Raw genomic sequence first — 20,969 nt, forward strand, 5'->3', positions numbered from 1 at the left:
TTCTTCTCTCTCCTCTCTCCCTCTTTCACTGGCTCTGCAGAAACTACAACTCCCAGCATGCCCTGTGCCCATCCTCTTCAACACTGAGAGCAACGCAAGGGGGATCATAGCTTGGCACCTGCCACTGCCTCCAACAAATTGCTCCCTGCTACACACTGCACTTTTATTTCCCAGGAGTAGAAAAATTACAACCCCCAGCCCCCACCGTCCGTCTTCCATGTCGTTCTCCCCAAGCAACCCACCAGCAGGCAAATTCTTCTTGTCCTGTGATCTTCTTTACTCGAGAAGTAAAGAATTTACTTGATTTTACTAATTTACTAATTAGAAGTTACTAACTTACTTGAGAAGCAAGGTTTTTTTTTCACCTAAGCCTTATGTCCCCTTCAGTTTTACCTTAGACACCAAACAAACGGGGTGAGAGAGCTGGGGCCATTTCTGCTGTTTTCTCTCCCGCTGTGCTCCGTGTGCACAAATCCGCTGTGAGACTGCTCCCAGCACTTGGCCCTCAGGTCCTGAGCCCTGTGGCCCTCTCCCTCGTAGCCACCTCCAGTTCCGCCAGCAGCTCTCCGCCACTCCAGGCTGCGACAGCGCGCGCACCGCAAGGGGCACAGCCTACTGAGCTGACCTCACCGCTACGGCAGACGCTCCTCAAGGGGCACCCCGGTGACACTGGCACTGGTTCAAGTGTTCCCTCGACCACTCCACTCCACCCCCGCACCTGGGAACCCGTCATGGGAGGGACTGGGGCAACTACAGACTTCTGGTCGGTGAGCAATGAGAGAGAAGAGGACTCTCAGAATTCCACCACGCACAGGATTCGAAGGAAATTCAGAGGGCAGTCTGGGTCTCCCTCAGGGGCCCCCGAGTCGTGTTTCTGGGAGGCTGGGCTTCATTTCTAGGAGTGCTGTTCTTGGTTGCCCATTGTTCAACCTGGGACATTGTCCTTTTTAAGCCAGATGGGCCAAGAAAGGGGAAACTTAGATTTGCTTTAATGATCACTGGTCTTTATTTAAGTTGAGGGATGGAAAATGACCTAAAAAATTAGGTCTCTGGATTATAATATTATACTATCTTATAATAATATAGTATCTTACAATTAAATCTTTGTTGCCATGGATGGGGAAATAAACTGATATTAAATGTCCTATTCATTCTAAATGATCCCCTTCTAGTTTTTCCCAGCTCTCAGAGGGGAACCAAGCTTCCCCAAACCTGCAAGTTCCCTTACTGCTTCAGATTCTTTGGATTAAAATTAGACCCCCTTCTTTCCAGAGAAACAGTCTTTGCTGGTACAACATTTTATCAGCCATTTTCCCCCTGTTATCAGGGCCAATTTGAGAACTCTCTGGTCTAAAATTAACCTATGAAACTATGGCTACAGAAAAGAAAGAAGATATTTTATTCTAACATTGTGTGGCCACAATATTCTCTGGACTCTGGAGAAATGACCCTTAAAGAACAACTCCTGCTAGGAGAATATGATTTCCTCTGCCTATGCCTTGAGACCAGGGCTTTTAGGAACACTTATCTAAGCCATATCTAAGTTCTGAGACTGAGGCTAAAACATGGAAGAATCATTTAAAAGTTTTACTTATTACTTATTTAAAAACTTTATAAAAATTTTACATAAATAGATTTATTTTAAAAAGCAACTGTATTTTACTGTTACAGTTATTTACAAACTAGTGAGTTTCATATTGTAATAGCTGATTCATGGCTAAGTTTAGAAAATGAAACTGTGAGGTCTCTGTCTGGATTTACGTACGTCTCAGTATGTGTCTTTGTTTTTGGATAATGTTGCTGATTTGTAAAGGAGCACTATTAAGTTGGCTTACAGAAAAGAAAGCAAATAATTCTAAATACAAGAATGAAGCTAAATGCAGGTTCACACGCTCTGGGAAATATTCAGTGTTAAACTGATATCTGACCTTAAAGTCAGTTTAAGTTTGTTAATATAGACATATCTTCAGAGTCATCAATATTAAGCATAATAATTTTACTGTAACTGGGTTGCCTGAAAGTCGCTAAATTTATGTTACAACATTTGTTAGCAAGAAAATTGGTTTGGTATAGGATAAAAGTTTTTGAATGAACACTTTAGAAATAATTATGTTTTAGCTTTTCTAGGTTTTAAGAGTTGAGGATTCTATCTGAAATATATAGGTAAAGCTACTAGAAATAGTAACGGAAGCATTTTAATATTCAACAGGAAAGTAGGATGTGTATTTTCAGTAAAGAAGATACGAGGAATAAAATCACACTTCATTAAGAGAAGTGCTCCCCCTCGCTTCTCTTCAAGCAACTCTTTCCGTAACTTTGAAACATCTGAAAAGATTCACTTAGGTTTAAGGAACCACATCCCAGAGATAGAGAACTCGTTCCATCTGCCCTCTTACCACCTGTTCCCATCACTCTGTCACTCCGTGGAACTGGACTCCCAGGGCCAAGGGCAGGCGGACATTCTTGACGGCTTGCTATGCTGTTTTCTCAGCAGATCTGAGCCTCCTCGATTCTCTAGGATGTTGTGTCAGGATGTTCACCAGTTTGGTCAGAAGCTGGTCCGTAGGCGGCGGCTGGAGCCCAGGGAGGAGTCTGAGAGGGGCAGGGCCCACTGTCTGAACACCAGAGACCTGACAGCTCTGGGTGTGAGCGGTACCCTAGGAGCTGGCGTGTACATCGTGGTTGGAGAAGTGGCTGTGTACGAAGCGGGACCAGCGATCGTCATCTGCTTCTTGCTGGCCGGCCTGTCAACTCTTTTGTCCGGGCTCTGCTACGCGGAGTTGGTGGCCCGGGTACCACGCTCCGGTTCTGCGTATCTCTATAGCTACGTCACCATGGGAGAACTGTGTGCCTTCATCATTGGCTGGAACCTCATCCTGTCCTTTGTCATCGGTGAGACGGTGGGGTAGGGGAAGGTGTGGGGCTTAAGATCAGGAAATTCAGAGCGGGTATTTGAGTCCTCACTGATTCATGAGAACTTCGTTAATCCACCTTGAGGGGGGGCTTGGGTAACGTGGCAGGAAACCCTTATAACTGTATTCTAGTTAGGTCAGCTCTGCTCTCCTTAAATGACTGAACCAAGAACTGAGCAGGAAAAGGAACTGAAAGGAGTGGGTGATAAGGAGGCATGTCCCCCAGGCCCTTCCCCTCACCATACTGAAGTCCCTGCTCCGCTGTTTCCTTTGTGGGATTTTTGTTTACAATTCGACTTAAATTGTCACCCTCATTTCCCGGTCCTCTAGGTCCCACTTCCCTGTTATAGTTTGTAGCCTCATGTTAATCTCCTCCTAACATATTAAATACTTGACCTGTTTTGTGAATCATCTGGGTCTACTCTGAGCACCAGGTTGCTTGAGTAACATCCAACTCTTTGCGATCCCATGGACTGTAGCCCACCAGGCTCCTCTGTCCATGGGATTCTCCAGGCAAGAACACTGAAGTGGGTTGCCATTTCCTACCACTGAGGATCTCCCCAACCCAGGGATTGAACCTGCATCTCTTACGTCTCCAGCATTGGCGGGCAGCTTCTTAACCATTAGTGCCGCTTGCGAAGGGTGTACCCTCTCCACTCTGTAAAAGAGAACTTTGTAAGATTAGGTATTTTGTCTGTTTTTCACCACCACCACCCCCCCCCCACCCACCCAGAACATCCCATGGTACGTGATAAGGGTTCAATTTCTCTTTGTCAGTGAGTGTTCTCTTGCTGCTGCAGGCACCGCCAGTGAGGCCAAGGCCTGGAGCATCGCCTTTGACAGTCTCATTGGGAACCACATCTCTCAGGCCTTCCAGGGAACTTTCTCTGCATATATGCCCTACTTCCTGGCCAGGCATCCAGACTTTTTTGCCCTGTTCCTGGTGCTGCTGCTCACAGGTGAGACAGGGCTCAGAGATAGAACGGGAAGAGTGGGATGTGGAGGGGGAGTTGGGGTGAAGAAAGCTTGGAGTTCCAGAATGGTGGGATAATTCAGTTCAGTCGCTCAGTCATGTCCAGCTCTTTGCAACCCCATGAAACGCAGCACGCCAGGCCTCCCTATTCATCACCAACTCCCAGAGTTTGCCCAAACTCATGTCCATTGAGTCGGTGATGCCATCCAGCCATCTCATCCTCTGTCATCCCCTTCTCCTCCTGCCCTCAGTCTTTCCCAGCATCAGGGTCTTTTCCAATGAGTCAGCTCTTCACATCAGGTAGGACTGGAGTGAACTGAGATAAGAGAGACAAGAAGCCAAGATACAAACCATTGGTTTTCACCCTTGGCACTACTGGCATTCTGGGCACTACATCATTCTTCAATGTCAGGGAGCTGTCTTATTCATCGTGAATTTTCTTTTTAGTCATTGTCAGCTGTTGATTAGCACCCTCAGTCTTTACTTACTAGATAACAGCAATGCCCACCAGCCAAATTATGACAATCAGAATGCCTCAAGATATTGCCAAGTCTCTTCAGAGACAAAATCATCCCCACCTGATAATCATTTACTTTAGGCCTACAAGTTTCTTCCCTGCACTGAGACTGAAGATATTTGTTTATTTGAGTGGAAATTCCCACAAAATAAAATTAATCATTTACCATATCCCCCCAGATTTTTTTGTGATATAATTGAGATTGTTATAACAATAACAATCTGTCGCTAAGTCGCATCCAACTCTTTGAGACCCCATGAACTGAAGTACACCAGGCTTCCCTGTCCTTCACTATCTCCCTGAGTTTGCTCAAACTCATGTCCATTGAGTTGATGATGCCATCCAACCATCTCTGTCATCCCCTTCTCCTCCTGCCTTCAGTCTTTCCCAGCATTAGCATCTTTTCCAATGAGTTGGTTCTTCATATCAGGTCGCCAAACTATTGGAGCTTTAGCTTCAACATCAGTCCTTCCGATGAATATTCAGGGCTGATTTCCTTTAGGACTGACTGGCTTGATCTCGTTGCTGTCCAGGGAGCTCTCAAGAGTCTTCTCCAGCAGCACAGTTTGAAAGCATCAACTCTTTGGTGCTTAGGCTTCTTTATGGTTCAACTCTCACTTTTATACATAACTACTGGAAAAACTGCAACTTTGTTTACAGACCTGTGTTGGCAAAGTGATGTCTCTGCTTTTTAAGGTGCTGTCTAGGCTTGTCGTAGCTTGTCTTAATTGAGATACAATATTACATAATTTTAAGATGTATAAAGTGATGTTGATCAATGTGTTTATTGTGAGATGATCGCCACAGTAAGAAATTAGCCATCTTTTGGTAACGATAACCCTGTATGTGAGATGGCAAAAGAGACACAGATGTATAGAACAGACTTTTGGATTCTGTGGAAGAGGGAGAGGGTGGGATGGTTTGGGAGAATGGCATTGAAACATGTATAATATCATGTAAGAAATGAATCGCCAGTCTAGGTTCGATGCAGGATACAGGATGCTTGGGGCTGGTGCACTGGGATGACCCAGAGAGATGGTACGGGGAGGGAGGTGGAAGGGGTGTTCAGGATTGGGAACTCATGTACACCCGTGGCAGATTCATGTTGATGTATGGCAAAACCAATACAGTATTGTAAAGTAAAATAAAGTAAAATTAAAAAAAAAAGAAATTAGCCATCTTAATGTGTACCATTCAGTGGCACTTAGTAAACTCACAGTGTCATGTAAACATCTCCTCCATGCAGCTCCAAACATCTTCATCACTACAGAAGGAACCCCTGTGCCCGCTAAGCAGTCACTGTCTACCTTTCACCCACCCATAAACCCCAGTCTATGACAACCACTAGTTTTCTTTGTATGTCTACGGATTTAGTTATTGTGGATGCTTCATATTCCATCTTTCCACAGGACTACTGGTTCTGGGACTTCAAGAATCAGTCATGCTTAACAAAGTGTTTGCATTCTTGAACCTTGCTATTTTCATCTTCATCATCATCTCTGGCTTCATTAAGGGAGACCTGCACAACTGGAACCTCACAGAACAGGACTACACGTTGAACACGTCTGCATCCACTGACACCTCGAGGTTAGGGGAGTCCTCTTGGCTGAATAATGTCTATGTGTGTGATACGCACAGCTGGGAACGTGGTGGGGACCAAAGGTATTGGGGCTGATGAATCCGATGGTGGAGTCATGGAGTCCAGGAGTTGTGATAGTAACTGAGGAAAGAAGTAGAGATGGCTGAACTCACCTCACCCATGTTCTTCCTCATTCATTCTCTCATCACAGCTTGGGTCCTCTGGGTGCTGGAGGGTTTACACCTTTTGGCATTGAAGGGATTCTCCATGGAATAGCAACGTGCATCTATGCTTTTGATGGCTTTGATGTCATTGCTACTACAGGTAACGTGGTCACTGTGTTTCTTATCAAAGGTCTGGGCAGGTTGGGCTGCCCTTGGGCATAGGGATTGGAAGAAGTCTAGACTGTGTTTGGAGGTGAAAGGTAATTGGATTTTGTGGTTTCATTCCAGTGTGTTTACTGACCTAATACTCCACCCATCTCGCAGGAGTAGAAGCCAGAAATCCTCAGCTTTCCATCCCCATTAGCATCGTGGTCACGATCTTCATCTGCTTTTTGGTGTATGTTGGTGGCTCAGCAGCACTCACCCTCATGGTGCCCTACTACCAGATTCATCCTGAGAGCCTCCTGCCGCAGGCTTTCCTCAGTGTTAGGTGGGGCCCTCTAAGATGCGTTCTGGCTGCCCTCACCATCTGCGCTCTTTCATCCAGGTCAGTGTCAAAGCTTTTTCTCCACCCTCTGTCAGATTATCAGACATCGTAGCTTCGGATTGAGAAACAGCTTACCCCATGTAGACTAGGGAGCAGAAACCCCAGCCTCTCATGCTTCTCCCCTTCCTCCCACGTGCCCACTTTCTCTCCCAGCCTCCTGGGCACCATGTTCCCTATGTTTCGTGTGATCTACACAATGGCAGAGGATGGGCTCCTTTTCAGGAGACTTGCCCAAATCCATGCCCGCACACAAACCGCCATCTGGACCATCTTGGCTTCTGGAAGTCTGGCAGGTGAATAAACAAAACCTCTTTGATCAGTTTTCTTAACTTGCATATTTCCACTATCTCACTCTCTCCCCCCACCTTGTTTGTGCCCTGATTTTAGCGGTCATGGCACTACTCTTTGAGCTCACTGATCTTGCGGACCTCATGTCAACTGGGACCCTGCTCGCTTACTCCCTGGTGGCCTTTTCTGTGCTTGTCCTCAGGTGAGACCCCACAACACACTGACTGGGGCTCTTTGACTGGTGGGGACTGATGTGAAGATGATCCTCTTCTGCCTTCATGCTGCCTTCAAAATGACCAACGATCATTAATTTGGGGAAGAGATGGAATCATCTGGGTGATTTTGGATGAGTAGGGGATACTATTAATACTGCCTTAATATTTCTAATTCAGGTATCAACCAGAACAGAATTTAAGCCAGAATGAGACAGCAGAAGAGGAAATAGATATTCCTCAGCTAGAAGCAAGACCTTTACAATCTGTACCTGAAGCAGAAAATTCAAGGATTCTGAAGACTCTGTGGTTCCCTCCCAGCACAATCCCCACTCAGAAATCTGGGCGGATTGTCTATGGATGTGCCTTCCTGCTTGGTGAGCAGTGGGGTTTCTCTTTGGCTGTATTCCAAATTTGACAGTATGGGGAGGGCAGTGTGTTTTGGGCAGTTGAGGAGGAATCTTGGAGAGATAATGGCCCTTCCTGAGGTGGGCAGTTTTGAGATGGGTGTGACCCAAGGTCCTGATGTCTTTGTCTTCTGGGTCCAGCCTGTTCTCCTCCTCCTTGACCTTGCAGTTCTCCTGCTGATGGTCCTGAGCGTGATCCTGGCCCTGTTGACCAGCCGTGTATTCTCTGGACTCTCAGTGTACATAACAGTGGCTGTGCTGCTGCTTCTCATCATTGGGGTCACGACCATCATCCTGAGGCAGCCCCAGAACCCCTCTCCTCTTCACTGCAAGGTAAGTGACCTTATGTATCCAAGCTCTCCACCTTGAGGAATGAAGGCTGCCTGCTCTGACATCTAAATGCTGTAGGCTGGATCAGGAGTTGCTCCCAGAGGGAAGTTGCTAAAACCAACTGACCCTTTCCTGATCCACGCTCAGCGCTTTACACACACAATCTCAGTAGGCACTGAACACACAGCCTGCGTTGAACTGGACTCTTCCTGCCCACGTGGAGTAGGGTCTCCCTTTCAGACGTCTGGAGTGCGTTCAGGGATGAATTGACTTTGTCCCCAGGTCCTTTGTTGGCCCATCCTCCCACTGGTGAGCATCTTTGTCAATGTTTACTTGATGATGCAGATGAACACTAGGACCTGGGTCCAGTTTGGCCTCTGGATGGGGATTGGTGAGTGTCTTTCTTGAAAACTGAGGCCCCTTGAGTGACTGAACCCAAGTGTCTTCCTGCTACCTCTCCCCTAAACTGTCAGACATGACAGAAAGCAGAGGACACCTGCTGGGCTTTCATTAAGTGAGGAGAGCTCCTACTGTCCCTTCTCACTGTCCCATCTCCCTACTAGGATCTGTCGTATACTTTGGATTTGGGATCCGACACAGCCTGGGGGAGAATGATGATCAACAGCCGCCGGCCTCCAATCCCACATGCTTGACGGAAACATCCCTGATGATGAATCTTCTTAACCACAGGACATAGACGCTGTGTGGAATCCATCCAGACTCAGAAGTATCTTCCAGTTCAAGTGGCACTTTGAGCCTCTATGGAGCCTGAAGGTGAAATGCATTTACAGCCATGTGCTTATTGCCAGCAGATAAATGACTTTACTATTGAATAATTTTGAAGTAAACTTTTCAAAGCAAAATATATATTCAGAAAAGCACATGCTTCATAAGTGAGCCTCAAGGTGAATTTTCACAAAGAAAGTACACAAAATAACCATCAACCAGAGAAAGTACTAAAGTATTAATGGGTGTATAAGAAGCACCTTCTTGTGTCTATTTCCACTGAAAATACAGATATTGTGATCTGGGAAGGAAATGTAGGTAAGTATATTTCCTGTCCAGGGTTATACTTTAAACATTAGGACATAAATAGGTTGGAAATAAAAGGAAGGGAACAAACACGTTGTACAAACAGTAACACAAGAATGCTAGGACAGCTATCTTATTATAGAACAAAGTAGAGTTTAAGAAAAAGAGAATAACAGATAAAGTGGATCGTTGAATAATGATAAAGGGAAATGCTGATTTTAATCTCTTCCCCCAAGCTTATTGAGATGTAGTGTAACATCGTCCAAATGATCATTTCTCTTTACTCTTCTGTGGTAGAACATTAGAGTTGCACAACAGAGTTGATGACAAAAAGTTCTTAATTGAAAAAACAACAAGGACACCTGCATTGCTAGAGGAAGGGGAATGGGATGGGGAGTAATAATTGGTTGATGAATGCTTACAGTTGGGTGAAGCTAAAAGATGGAAAACGAAGCTGTGAAACAAGATGAAAAGTGGTTGCTGCAGAACAGAATGCTCGAAACTGAGGTCATGGACTTGCATGATGTCGGTGATAATGATATAGAGGGTTGTTTGTGGGAATGAATAACTGAAGTAGAGCAAAAGGGGGATGGAAGTCAAGAAACTAAAGAGCAAAATAATCAGGTGGATTAAAGGATAAATGCAGGAAGATTAACAGAATTAGAGATATCACTATCTTGTGAGTTCTAATGAAATTATTGGCTGAGAAATTAATGGGGACTGAAGCTGTCAGGTGAAACTTTGATGGAGGAGGTTGACATCACCTGATTGTCATTCTTCCCTTACTGATGTGGGACACCCAGGTCCTGTGCTACCCGATGAGCTGTGATAACCAGTACAGAGCACTTCCTGGAACATGACAAACTGCATCAGAATACAATCAAGCCTCTAGAGCGACTCCCAGCTCAGAGCAGATATAAAGGATAGATTCACATTTCAACTGAAAATGCAATCAGCCAAAACCAGAATGTGGGTAATTCTCCAGGAAAGAAAATGGTGCATTTTTATAACTATTAAATGGTATGGGGAGTTCCCTGGTGGTCTAGTCATTCGGACTCCATTTTTTCCCCTGCAGGCTGTGCGAGTTCTGTCCCAAATGGGGGAACTAAGCTCCCACAAGCTGCACAGTGCACCCAATAAAATAAGTGATGTGACCCAAATTGGAGATTCATTCATTAATCAAATATGATTACCCATACAGGTATACACTGGGAATATTGCTGGTTGGGTCTAGATGACCCAATAAAAAAATTGTCAATAAAAGGAGTCATACACAAATTTTTTATTTTCCCAATGCATCTAAAAGTCACGTTTTTAAAAAGTTGTGTTATGCTATGCTCTACTCAGTGTGCAATAGCATTTTGTTTTAAAAAAAAAAAAGTACACACCTTGATTTAAAAGTATTTTTTCTAAAATATGGTAAACATCAACTGATAACACAGTGGTCACAAATCAATTTGTAAAACATGCAGTATTTGTAAAAAGTGAAGCATGTGTATACATGTGAATATATCTGTACATAGTAAGATATGTATAATTAAATGCATAAAATATGTATCTATATAAGATATATGTATTAAAATATACTTTAAATGTTCACGGTTTCTATGAAATTCACTGCATTTAGGTGTCTTGTATTTTTATGTGCTAAATCTCTCCACCTCTTGGTCTCTGTGTATGCTCTCTGTGTTCTAATCGCCTCTTCTTATGAGGATATCAGTCATATTGGGTTAGGGCCAACTCTAATGACCTCATTTAGATTTAGCTACCTCTTTAAGGCCCTCTCACCAAATACAGTCACATTCTGTGGTCCTGGAGGTTAGGGTTTCAACAGAGGAATTTGAGAACAGGGAAATGTATTCAACTCACAACACTTTTGACCACCATTTTCTCCCCAGCAGCTGAAACAGTGTCTGAAATGCAGAACATGTTCAATTATATTTGATGAGATATATAATAAAAGAATCCCATGTACATGTAATATTTTATGTGCCCCAAAACAGAGAAAATTTTATTTTTCAGATGATATCAAGGGGAATGAACAGTATTTGCTTGAAATAAAATATTTTGTGAAACTAATTGAAATGAAAAAAAGAGTTTAAAGCTATGTCTAATCTATGAGCTTTGGTTTTTCTGGTAGTCATGTGTGAATGTGAGAGCTGGACCATAAAGAAGGCTGAGCACCAAAGAATTGAACTTTGGTGATTTTGAACTGTGGTGCTGGAGAAGACTCTTAAGAGTCCCTTGAAGTGAAGTGAAGTTGCTCAGTCGTGTCCGACTCTTTGCGACCCCATGGACTGCAGCCCACCAGGCTCCTCTGTCCATGCGATTTTCCAGGCAAGAGTACTGGAGTGGGTTGCCATTTCCTCCTCCAGGGTACCTTCCTGACCCAGGGATCGAACCCAGGTCTCCCGCATTGTAGCCAGATGCTTTTATCATCTGAGCCACTAGGGAAGTGAGTCCCTTAGACAGCAAGAAATTCAAGCCAGTCAATCCTAAAGAAAATCATTCATTGGAATATTCATTGGAAGGGCTGGTGCTGAAGCTCAAACTGCAATACTTCGACCACCTGATGCGAAGAACAGACTCATTGGAAAAAACCCTGATGCTGGGAAAGATTGAGGGCAGGAGTAGGAAGGGGTGGCAGAGGGTGAAATGGTTAGACAGCATCACCGACTCAATGGACAGGAGTTTGAGCAAACTCCAGGAGACAGTGAAGGACAGGGATGCCTGGCATGCTGCAGTCCAAGGAGTTGGAAAGACTTGGATACGACTTCGTAAATGAATGTAACAACAACAAACTCCTAATTGGTGCTGAGCTGGGCTTAAGGGTTCCCCACAATTGAGTGTCTCAGGTCTCAAGCAGATTGTGCAAGGCAAAGACATGTAAATAAAACTGGGAGGGAGGAGGATTGAGAGTTGGGTCCCCGGTTTTACAGCCCCTCCTTTTCAGGGTTCTTGATGATCAAATGAAGAACCTACCATAGGGATAGAAAAAAAATTAATTTGAACCAAACTGAGGGCTATAGTTGGGAAGGCAGCCTCTCAGAGAGCTCTGAGGAACTGCTCTGCTGAAGCCTTGTTTCCAGCATCCTCTTACACCTCATCCAAACAAAGCTCACACATCAACATGACAGGGCGAATTCCTTCCAGATTTCAAGAGAGACAGGCTTAGCACACAGACAGCGAGACAGCAGGACCCTGGTGTCTGGGACGGGAACCTTATCTTGGAGGGAGTGTTAACTTGGATGCCATGGAAAGGGAGTTACTCATTCTTATCTTCTGAACAGACTCTCTTTACCGCAATGGTTAAAGCAAATGAGCTGTGAGGGCTGGACAGGCTGTCTTAGCTCACACGCAGTTCAAGATGAACCATAAGAAAAAATGACTTCATACCTCAGTATGTGAATATTTCTCCATCACAAGCAGACAAAAATCTATATGATCCAGCCATTCTACTTCTGAAAGAGAAAGTGTTAGTCACTCACTTGTGCCTGACTCTTTGCAACCTCATGGACTATATCCCGCCAGGCTCCTCTGTCCCTGGAATTCTCCAGGCAAGAATACTAGAGCAGGTAGCCATTCCCTTCTCCGGGGGATCTTCCTGACCCAGGGATCAAATCTGGGTATTCCCACATTACAGGCAGATTCTTTACTGTCTGAGCCACCAGGGAAGCTCACTCTACTTCCAAGGCTTTACCAACAGAATTGAAAGCACACTCTGGAAGAGGTATTTGTACACTCATTTTCATAGCAGCATTATTCACCAAACTAAAACATGAAACAACCCAAGTGCCCATTGACCAACATATGAATAAGACAATGTGGTAGGTCCCAATAATAGAGTGCTATTTATCCTTAAAAAGGGAGGGCATTTCAACACATGCTACAACATGAAAGAACTTGGTGGGCATTTACTAAGCTAAATGAACCTGACAGGAAATGACAAATATTCTGGTTCAACTTAAATGAAGTATCTGGAGTAGTCAGATTCATAGACACAGAGAGGAAGAGGGTAATTGCCAGGAACTGGGAAAGGAGAAAGGGGGAATTATTGTTGAACGGGAACAGAGTTGAACTTTTGTGAGATGAAAACAGCCCTGGAGTTTGGTTGCACCAAATGCGAACGTACTTAACACGACCCAAAATGCAAATATATTTAACACGACTAGACACTTAAAGATGGTTAAAATGGTCAATTTTATGTTATAGGTATTTTGCCACAGTGAAAAAATACCTCTCAGAACCTCCTCCTGAGGGTAACCACGTAAGTGTCAAGAGCTGATAGCAACACTGCTCCCCGCCCACACAGCCCCATCTCCACCCCAACAACCCAGGGGTGAGGACCGTCTTCTGTGCTCAGGACTCCCCGCTTCGGTTCTTGGAGAGGTCTCAGCTCCAGCCCCACATGAGTTACCCTCAGCCCCCCTGACTGACCCAGTGCTCCAGGCTCTGCTCCAAGGATCCAGTAAGTCTGGGGTCACCCTCTTCTGTGGAGACTAGGCTCTGAGTGCACATCCTCCCAAAGAGACCTCTGCAATCCCAGGGTGCAGGGGTCAGCCCGGCTCCAGCCTTAGGGTGGAGAGACCCATTTTCTAGATGAAAGCAGAAGGAAATGAGAACTCAGTTTGTGTGTGTGTGTGTGTGTGTGTGTGTTTGTGTGTGTGTGAAGAGGTGGTGTGGGGGAGATTGCATTAGTGTCTGGTGTCTCTAGATGTGTTTGTTGAGTGGTGTTCAAACAATAAACATTACACTTAGGTAGAGTTTATGATACGTGGACCCCTGGATTCAGTCTCCTCTATACTGTGGGATCTCCGTATTTTCTGGTCCTTCATCTGGGACTTGAACATTCGCAGTTTCCTTGGGAAGACTGTGGTAGTTATGTTAAATCAGACGAGCTAATGTGTGTGTGTGTGTATGCTTAGTCGCTCAGTCATGTCCATCTCTTTGCAACCCCACACACTGTAGCCTGCCAGGCTTCTCTGTCCATGGGCATTCTTCAGGCCAGAATATTGGAGTGGGTTGCCATTTCATCCTCCAGGGGATCTTCCCAACCCAGGAATTAAACCCAGGTCTTCCGCATTGCAGGCAAATTCTTTACTGTCTGAGCCACTAGAGAAGACCAAGAATACTGGAGTGTGTAGCCTATCCCTCTGCCAGGGGATCTTCCTGACCCAGGAGTTGAACTGGGATCTCCTGTATTGCAGGCAGATTCTTTATCAGCTGAGCTACCAGGGGAGCCCAGAAGCTAGTAAGTAGTACTATAGGTGGATTTGAACCAGGAGAGCTGGTTGAATTCAATACAAAAATCACTATCTTCATCCGCTCAGCTCATACCAAGTAAGCATCTACTGTGCCAAGTTCTGTGTTGGCAGCTTTTGCTTCTGTGGGGCAGAAACCTTTTCTTTCCAGGCTCTTTGCCCAGTCTAATAATCAAGTTGACATAAGTCAGATGAACAAGTTTAATTTGCTATGTATTGGAACCCGATAAAAACTCTAAGGCACAAAGACAGTCAGGCAGGTGAGGCTTATACACTCCACTAAGTGAAGGAAGAAGGGTAGGTAGGAACCTGGGGCTTCAAACAAGATGAAGAGAACCCACAGGAAAGATGGAAAGAGTCAACACCTGATGAACAAATGTTTGCTATTCCATGCAGGCAAGTCTTTCTGAGATAAAAATGTATCTTTGGTAATAGCTCTCCTCTAGGTATAGGCCCCTAAACTACGTTATGTTGAGCAGTTAGGGGGAGTGGCAAGGAGTTTCAGTCTGCTGGGTCTTCATCGCCTTCAGCTCAAAACTATCCATATTCCAAAGGGGCACAATTGGGGGGAGATGCAATCCACTCCACCTTTCCACTAACTCTTACAAAGTAATTTAAAATTAATGACTGTGCGGCGTCCTTGTTGCTGCGTGTAGGCTTTCTCTAATTGCGGTGATCAGAATTACTCTCTAGTTTTGGTGCGCAGGCCTCTCATTGTGGTGACTTCTCCTGTTGCAGAGGATGGGCTCAAGGCACAGAGGCTCAGTAGTTGAGGCTCGCAGGGTCCAAAGCACAGGCTCAGTAGTCGTGGTGCACTGGTTTAGTTGCCCCTCAGCATATGGAATCTTCCTGGGCCGTGTCCTCTGGGTTGGCAGGTAGATTCTTAAACACTGTGCCACCAGGGAAGTCCCTTCCAGTAACTTTGAAACTTGTTAAAAGGCTTCTTTATGTTTGAAGAAACCAACACTCAGAGATGGAGAACTTGCCCCAAGTGTCCTTTCACCACCTGCCCCCCATCACTCCAGTGCTCCATGGAATTGGACTCCCGGGGCCAAGGGCCAATGGACATTCTTCATGGCTTGGTGTCTTCTTCCTCAGCAGATCACAGCTCCTCAACTCCACCCAGGATGCGGTGTCAGGATCCCCGCCAGTGTGGTCAGAAGCTGATCCGCAGGCAGCCCCTGGAGCCCAGGGAAGAGTCTGAGATTCCCGTGAGCCGTCATCTGAACATCCTCCACCTGGTGGTCTTGGGTGTGGGCAGCACCCTGGGGGTTGGCGTGTACATCGTGGTTGGAGAGGTGGCCCTGTTCGTCGCTGGACCAGCGATCATCATCTCCTTCTTGGTGGCCGCCCTGTCTTCTGTGTTGTCTGGGCTCTGCTATGCTGAGTTTGGGACACGGATAAAGTGGACCAGTTCTGCATATCATTATAGCTACATCAGTGTGGGAGAACTGTGGGCTTTCATCGCTGGCTGGAACCTCATACTGTCCTATGTCTTTGGTGAGATGATGGCTGGAGAAGGTGTGGGGTTGAAGACCGGGAAACTAGGAGTGGGATCTGGTCTTCAGTCATTCACGAGCACTTTATCATCCACTTTGTGAGGCGAGGAGAGTAATAGTGTTAGGAAAACTCCACAGCTTCATTCTACTCAGCTCTCCCCTGCTTTCCTTAAATGATAGACCAAGAACCCAGAGGAAAGGGAACCGTGGGGAGTGGGTGAGAAGGAGGCATGGCCCACAGGCTCATTCCCTCACCATACTGAAGTTACTGCTCTGCTTCTGCCTTCATGGAGTTTCCATTAGCACTGGATTTAAAATTTTAATCCTTATCTCCCAGACCTCTTGTTCCCTCTTCCGTGTTTTCTTGCATAACATTGATCTCCCACTAAAACACTTAATTATTGACCCAGTTTGTGAATCATCTGGGTCTACCCTCCCCACTTCATGAAAATAAATTGTTTGACATTTGACATTTTGTAAATTTCCTCCCCAGATGCATCCCATGGTGCATAGAGGGATCCAAGTCACGTTTATCAATGAATGTTTCTTCTCCTGCTGCAGCCACTGCCAGTGTGTCCAAGGCCTGGAGCTACACCTTTGATGGCCTGATCGGGAGCCACATCTCTCAGGCGTTACAGAGAGCCTTCTCTCAGTACATGCCCGACTACCTGGCCCGCTACCCAGACTTCATCGCCCTGGCCGTGGTGCTGCTGCTCACAGGTGAGATAGGGGTCCAAATTAGGATGGGAAGAGAGGGGTGTGGCAGAGGAGCTGAAAAGCTTGGGGTGGCAGAATCATGGGTGATTAGGACTTGGAATAAAGGCCTGGGATATGGCTTCCCTGGTGGCTCAGTGGTAAAGAACCTACTTGCCAATGCAGAAGACGTAGTTTCAACCCCTGGGTCAGGAGGGTCCCCTGGAGGAGGAAATGGCAACCCACTCCAGTGTTCTTGCTAGGAAAATCCATGGACAGAGGAGCCTGGTGGACTGCAGTCCATGGGGTCGCAAAGGGTTGGATGCAGCTGAGCAACTGAGCACACAGGCACAATCCATCCACCAAGAACGGTCTGGGGTATGAGAGACTGGAAGGCAAGACACAGACTGTTGCTTCCCACTCTTGGAACTACTGACCTTCTAGACCGGAACAGCCTTCAATATTGGGGGCTGTCCTGTCCACTGCTGTTGTCGTCAGTTCCTAAGTCAGGGCCAGCTTTTTGTGACTCCATGGACTACAGGCTTCCCTGTCCTTCACCATCTCCCAGAGTTCACTCTAACTCGTGTCCATTGAGCCAGTGATGCCATCCAACCATCTCATCCTCTGGTGCCCTCTTCTTTTGCCTTCAATCTTTCCCAGCACCAGGGTCTTTTCCAATGAGTTGGCTCTTCGCATTGTAGGACTTTCTTAATTTATATATCTGGCAATTTATCATTGCCAGATATATAGCATTCCTGAACTTTCCTCACTAGATACCATGCCTATTTAGATACTATGCCTATCTCCCAAGTAGTGACAATGACAATCAAAATGTCTCCAGACGTTGGCAAACATCCCTAGGGCACAAAATCAACCCCCATTGAGAATCAATTTACTTGGACAAGTTTCTTCCTCTGTATTGAGACCAAAGGTGTGTTTTTAATTGGGAAGTAATTCATATAGCATAAAATTAACCATTTTACTATCTTCAGTTTTATTGAGATATAATTGGCATGCAACATTGTGTAAATTTAAGGTGTTAGGTGTATATACTGTGAGATGGTTACCATCTCACAATAAAATTAACCTTCTGAAAGTATACAATACCATGGCACTAAGCACATTCACAACGTTGTACAACCATCACCTCCATGTAGTTCCAAACATATACAACAAAGGAACCCCTGCACCCACTGAGCAGTCACTGTCCACCCATGTGTCCCAATCCCACAACCTCCAGCCCCTGGTAAACACCGGTCTGCTTTCTGTCTCCATGGATTTTGTTATTCTGGACATCTCATATTCTGTTTTCCCCACAGGGGCACTTGCTCTGGGAGCGCGTGAGTCACTTCTGGTTACCAGAGTGTTCACAGGCATCAACGTCTTGGTTCTCATCTTCATCATCCTCTCTGGCTTCTTTAAGGGAGACCTGCACAACTGGAAGCTCACAGAACAGGACTACACATCCATCACACCTGGATCGGGTGGCATTTCTAGGTTAAGGTGGTATCCTTGACCTTAGTAATGCATGGGCTGAGGGTGCAGAGCTGGGACTAAAAGACCTGGGCTGGTGGATTCAAATGTTGGGAGTCTGGAGCCCAGGACTTGTGGTATTAACTGAGGATTCCCGTAGAGATGGCTGAACACATCTCACCCATGTTCTTCCTCGTTCCTTCTCTCACCATAGCTTGGGTCCTCTGGGCTCTGGAGGATTTGTGCCATTTGGCCTTGGTGGAATTCTCCGTGGAGCAGCGATATGTTTCTATGCACTTGTTGGTTTTGATGCCATTGTCACTAAAGGTAACATGGTCATTGCGTGTCCCATCAGGGGTTTGGGGACAGATTGGGCTGCCCCTTGGGCACAGGGGTGGGTAGAAGGTTAGGCTTATTTTCTTGGTACAAGAAGGAGAGGGATTTTGTGCTTTCACCCCAGTGTGCTTTCCTGACCCAGCACCTCCATCACTGTTGCAGAGCAAGAAGCCCTGAACCCTCGTCGTTCCATCCCCTGGAGCATCTTGATCACGATCTCCATCTGCTTTCTGGCGTACTCTGGAGTCTCAGCCGCGCTCACCCTCATGGTACCCTACTACCTGATTCACCCTGAGAGCCCCTTGCCGCAGGCTTTTCTCTACATCGGCTGGGACGTTGCCAGATATGTCGTGGCTGTTACCACCCTCTGTGCTCTCACATCCAGGTCAGTATCATGGTCTTCTCCCCGTCTACGGTCAGATGCTCAGGTTGCCAACAATTTGGGATAGAGAGACAAGAGATAAAGACACCTTACAGCTGTAGACCAGGGAGCAGATGCCCCAGTCTGTCCTCATGTTCCTCTTTTTGCTTCCAGGCTCCAGAGCATCTTCTTCCCCATACCCGAGGTGATCAGGGATATGGCACGTGATGGGCTCCTTTTCCGGAAACTTGCCAGTGTCTTTGCTCACACAAGAACCCCCATCATGGCCATCATGTCTTCTGGAAATATCGCAGGTGGATAACGAAACCCACTCCTTCTTTGATCAACTTCCTTAGCTTGGGTATTTCCTCCAGTTTTTCCCTCCCTCCACCATCTTGTTTTGCCTTCATTCTAGGGCTCTTGGCATTGCTCTTCAAGTTCAGTGACCTTGTGGACCTCATGTCAATTGGGAATTTGCTTGTTTACTCCCTGGTGTCTTTCTCTGTGCTTGTCCTCAGGTGAGACTCCACTGCACCTTGACTAGGGTCTCAGACTCATGGGGATTGATGGGGAGGTAATCATCTTCTGCCTTCATAAATTGAAGTGAATGAAAGTCGCTCAGTCGTGTCTGACTTTTTGCAACCCCGTGGACTTTACAGCCCATGGAATTCTTCAGACCAGAATACTGGAATGGGTAGCCTTCCCCTTCTCCAGGGATCTTCCCAAACCAGGAATCAAACCCAGACCTCAACATTGCAAACAGCTTTTAAATGTCTTTTTCTAAATCTGTCTTCAAGCCACCTTCTAAATGCCCTTCTATGCTTAAGGCAAGAGAGAGGTGGAACAGGCTGCCTAATGTTGGATGAGTAAAGGCTGCTGTTAACACTGCCTTAATATCTGTAATTCAGGTACCAACCAGAACAGACTTTAAGCAAGAAGGAGGAAACTGATATTTCAAGACATGAAGCAAGTCCTTCAGAACCTGTACCTGAAGCAAGAACCTCAAGGATTCTGAAGACTCTGTGGTTCCCTACCAGCACCATCCCCACTCTGAAATCTGGCCAGATTGTCTATGGATGTACCTCCCTGCTTGGTAAGCAGTGGAATTTCTCTTTGGTCATATTCTGAGACTGACAGGAGGTGGTGGGGGTGTGTATTTTGTCAGTTGAGGAGTCTTGGAAATACGATGGCCCTTCCTGAGGTGGGCAGCCTGGGGTGGGGGGGGGGGGGGGGTGGTGAGCCAAGGTCCTGACGTCTTTGGCTTCTTCAGTCAGCCTGTTCTCCACCTTGACCCTTGCAGTTCTCCTGCTGACCATCCTGAGTGTGATCCTGGCCCAGTGGTCCAGCCAGGTGTTCTCTGGAGACCCTGGGCTCACAACAGTGGCTGTGCTGCTGCTGCTGCTCATCACTGGGGTCACAGTCATCATCTGGAGGCAGCCCAAGGACCCAGCTCCTGAGTACTTCAAGGTAGGTGACCTTATGTGCCTAAACTGTTCACCTTGAATGAATGAAGTCTGCAAGCTTTGAAGTCTAAATATCCTTTGCTGCCCTAAAGAATATAAGTTGCTAAAATAAACTGACCCTTCCCTGATCCACACTCAGTGCTTTACATACACAATCTCAGTAGGCGCTGAATGCACAGCCTGAAAAGGACTGGAGTCTCCCACCCATGTGGGGTAGGGTCTCCCTTTCAGACTTCTGGGGTGTGTTCAGAAATTAACTGACTCTGCCCACAGGTCCCTGCTCTGCCTGTCCTCCCACTGGTGAGCATCTTTGTGAACATTTACTTGATGATGTTGATGACTCCGAGGACTTGGACCCAATTTGGCATCTGGAATGCCATTGGTAAGTAGCTTTCTGGGATAAAGAGGCCTCTTGGGTGACTGAACCCAATCCTGTTCCTACCACCTCTCCCCTAAACTGTGTCAGATGCCATAATAGGAGCCCATTTTGCATTTGTAAGTGAGGAGAAGCCCTACTTTCCCTTCTCATTGTCTCATTTCTCTACTAGGATTTCTCATATACTTTGGATATGGGATCCGACACAGCCTGGCAGGGAACAATCATCGATAGCCACCAGCCTCCACCTCCCAGACTTGACGAAAACATCCCTGATGCTGAGCCATCTTAACCACAGGAAGTAGATGCTGTGTGGAATCCCTCTGTGTCCTAGAGGATCTTCTGTTTCAAGGGGCACTGTGAGCCTCTATGGACTGTGAAGGCGGATGCACTTAGACCCCTGTATTTTATTGTTCATGGACACAGTGACTGTAACATTGCATAAGTGTTAAATAAACTTTTTAAAATTTTGTCAAGTGCAGCAAGATGATTTTTTACAAAAAACTACAACGTAAGCAGCAACCAGAAGAAACAAAATACTCACCT

General features: G+C 46.0%; 2 protein-coding genes across 2 annotated transcripts; both read left to right on the plus strand.

Annotated features, from left to right (window-relative positions):
- The first annotated feature begins 2,429 nt into the window (after positions 1-2,429).
- LOC128062959 (cationic amino acid transporter 3-like) lies at positions 2,430-8,613 on the plus strand. Its single transcript, XM_052655465.1, is given in 12 exon segments — positions 2,430-2,892; positions 3,713-3,871; positions 5,812-5,989; positions 6,193-6,305; positions 6,470-6,692; positions 6,846-6,985; positions 7,080-7,182; positions 7,373-7,569; positions 7,769-7,932; positions 8,212-8,320; positions 8,493-8,567; positions 8,570-8,613. Coding segments are annotated over 12 exon segments (1,878 nt in total). The 5' UTR covers positions 2,430-2,519.
- A 6,640-nt stretch (positions 8,614-15,253) lies between these two features.
- LOC128063039 (cationic amino acid transporter 3-like) lies at positions 15,254-20,657 on the plus strand. The gene is made up of 11 exons (XM_052655593.1): positions 15,254-15,722; positions 16,283-16,441; positions 17,734-17,911; positions 18,102-18,214; positions 18,386-18,608; positions 18,759-18,898; positions 19,000-19,102; positions 19,493-19,677; positions 19,885-20,051; positions 20,321-20,429; positions 20,596-20,657. Exons 1-11 carry the CDS (start codon positions 15,254-15,256, stop codon positions 20,655-20,657), a joined length of 1,908 nt encoding a protein of 635 aa, XP_052511553.1.
- Positions 20,658-20,969: the final 312 nt, after the last annotated feature.

The sequence above is a fragment of the Budorcas taxicolor genome, chromosome 18 (assembly GCF_023091745.1).
Source record: "Budorcas taxicolor isolate Tak-1 chromosome 18, Takin1.1, whole genome shotgun sequence".
Classification (NCBI taxonomy): domain Eukaryota; kingdom Metazoa; phylum Chordata; class Mammalia; order Artiodactyla; family Bovidae; genus Budorcas; species Budorcas taxicolor.

Excerpts from the sequence above, each read along its gene's own strand:
- LOC128063039 (XM_052655593.1), top strand. The coding sequence starts at position 15,254 with ATGGAATTGGACTCCCGGGGCCAAGGGCCAATGGACATTCTTCATGGC. Across the intron at positions 18,215-18,385 it reads TGATGCCATTGTCACTAAAG|AGCAAGAAGCCCTGAACCCT; the intron begins GTAACATGGTCA and ends TCACTGTTGCAG. Across the intron at positions 18,899-18,999 it reads GTCTTCTGGAAATATCGCAG|GGCTCTTGGCATTGCTCTTC; the intron begins GTGGATAACGAA and ends CCTTCATTCTAG.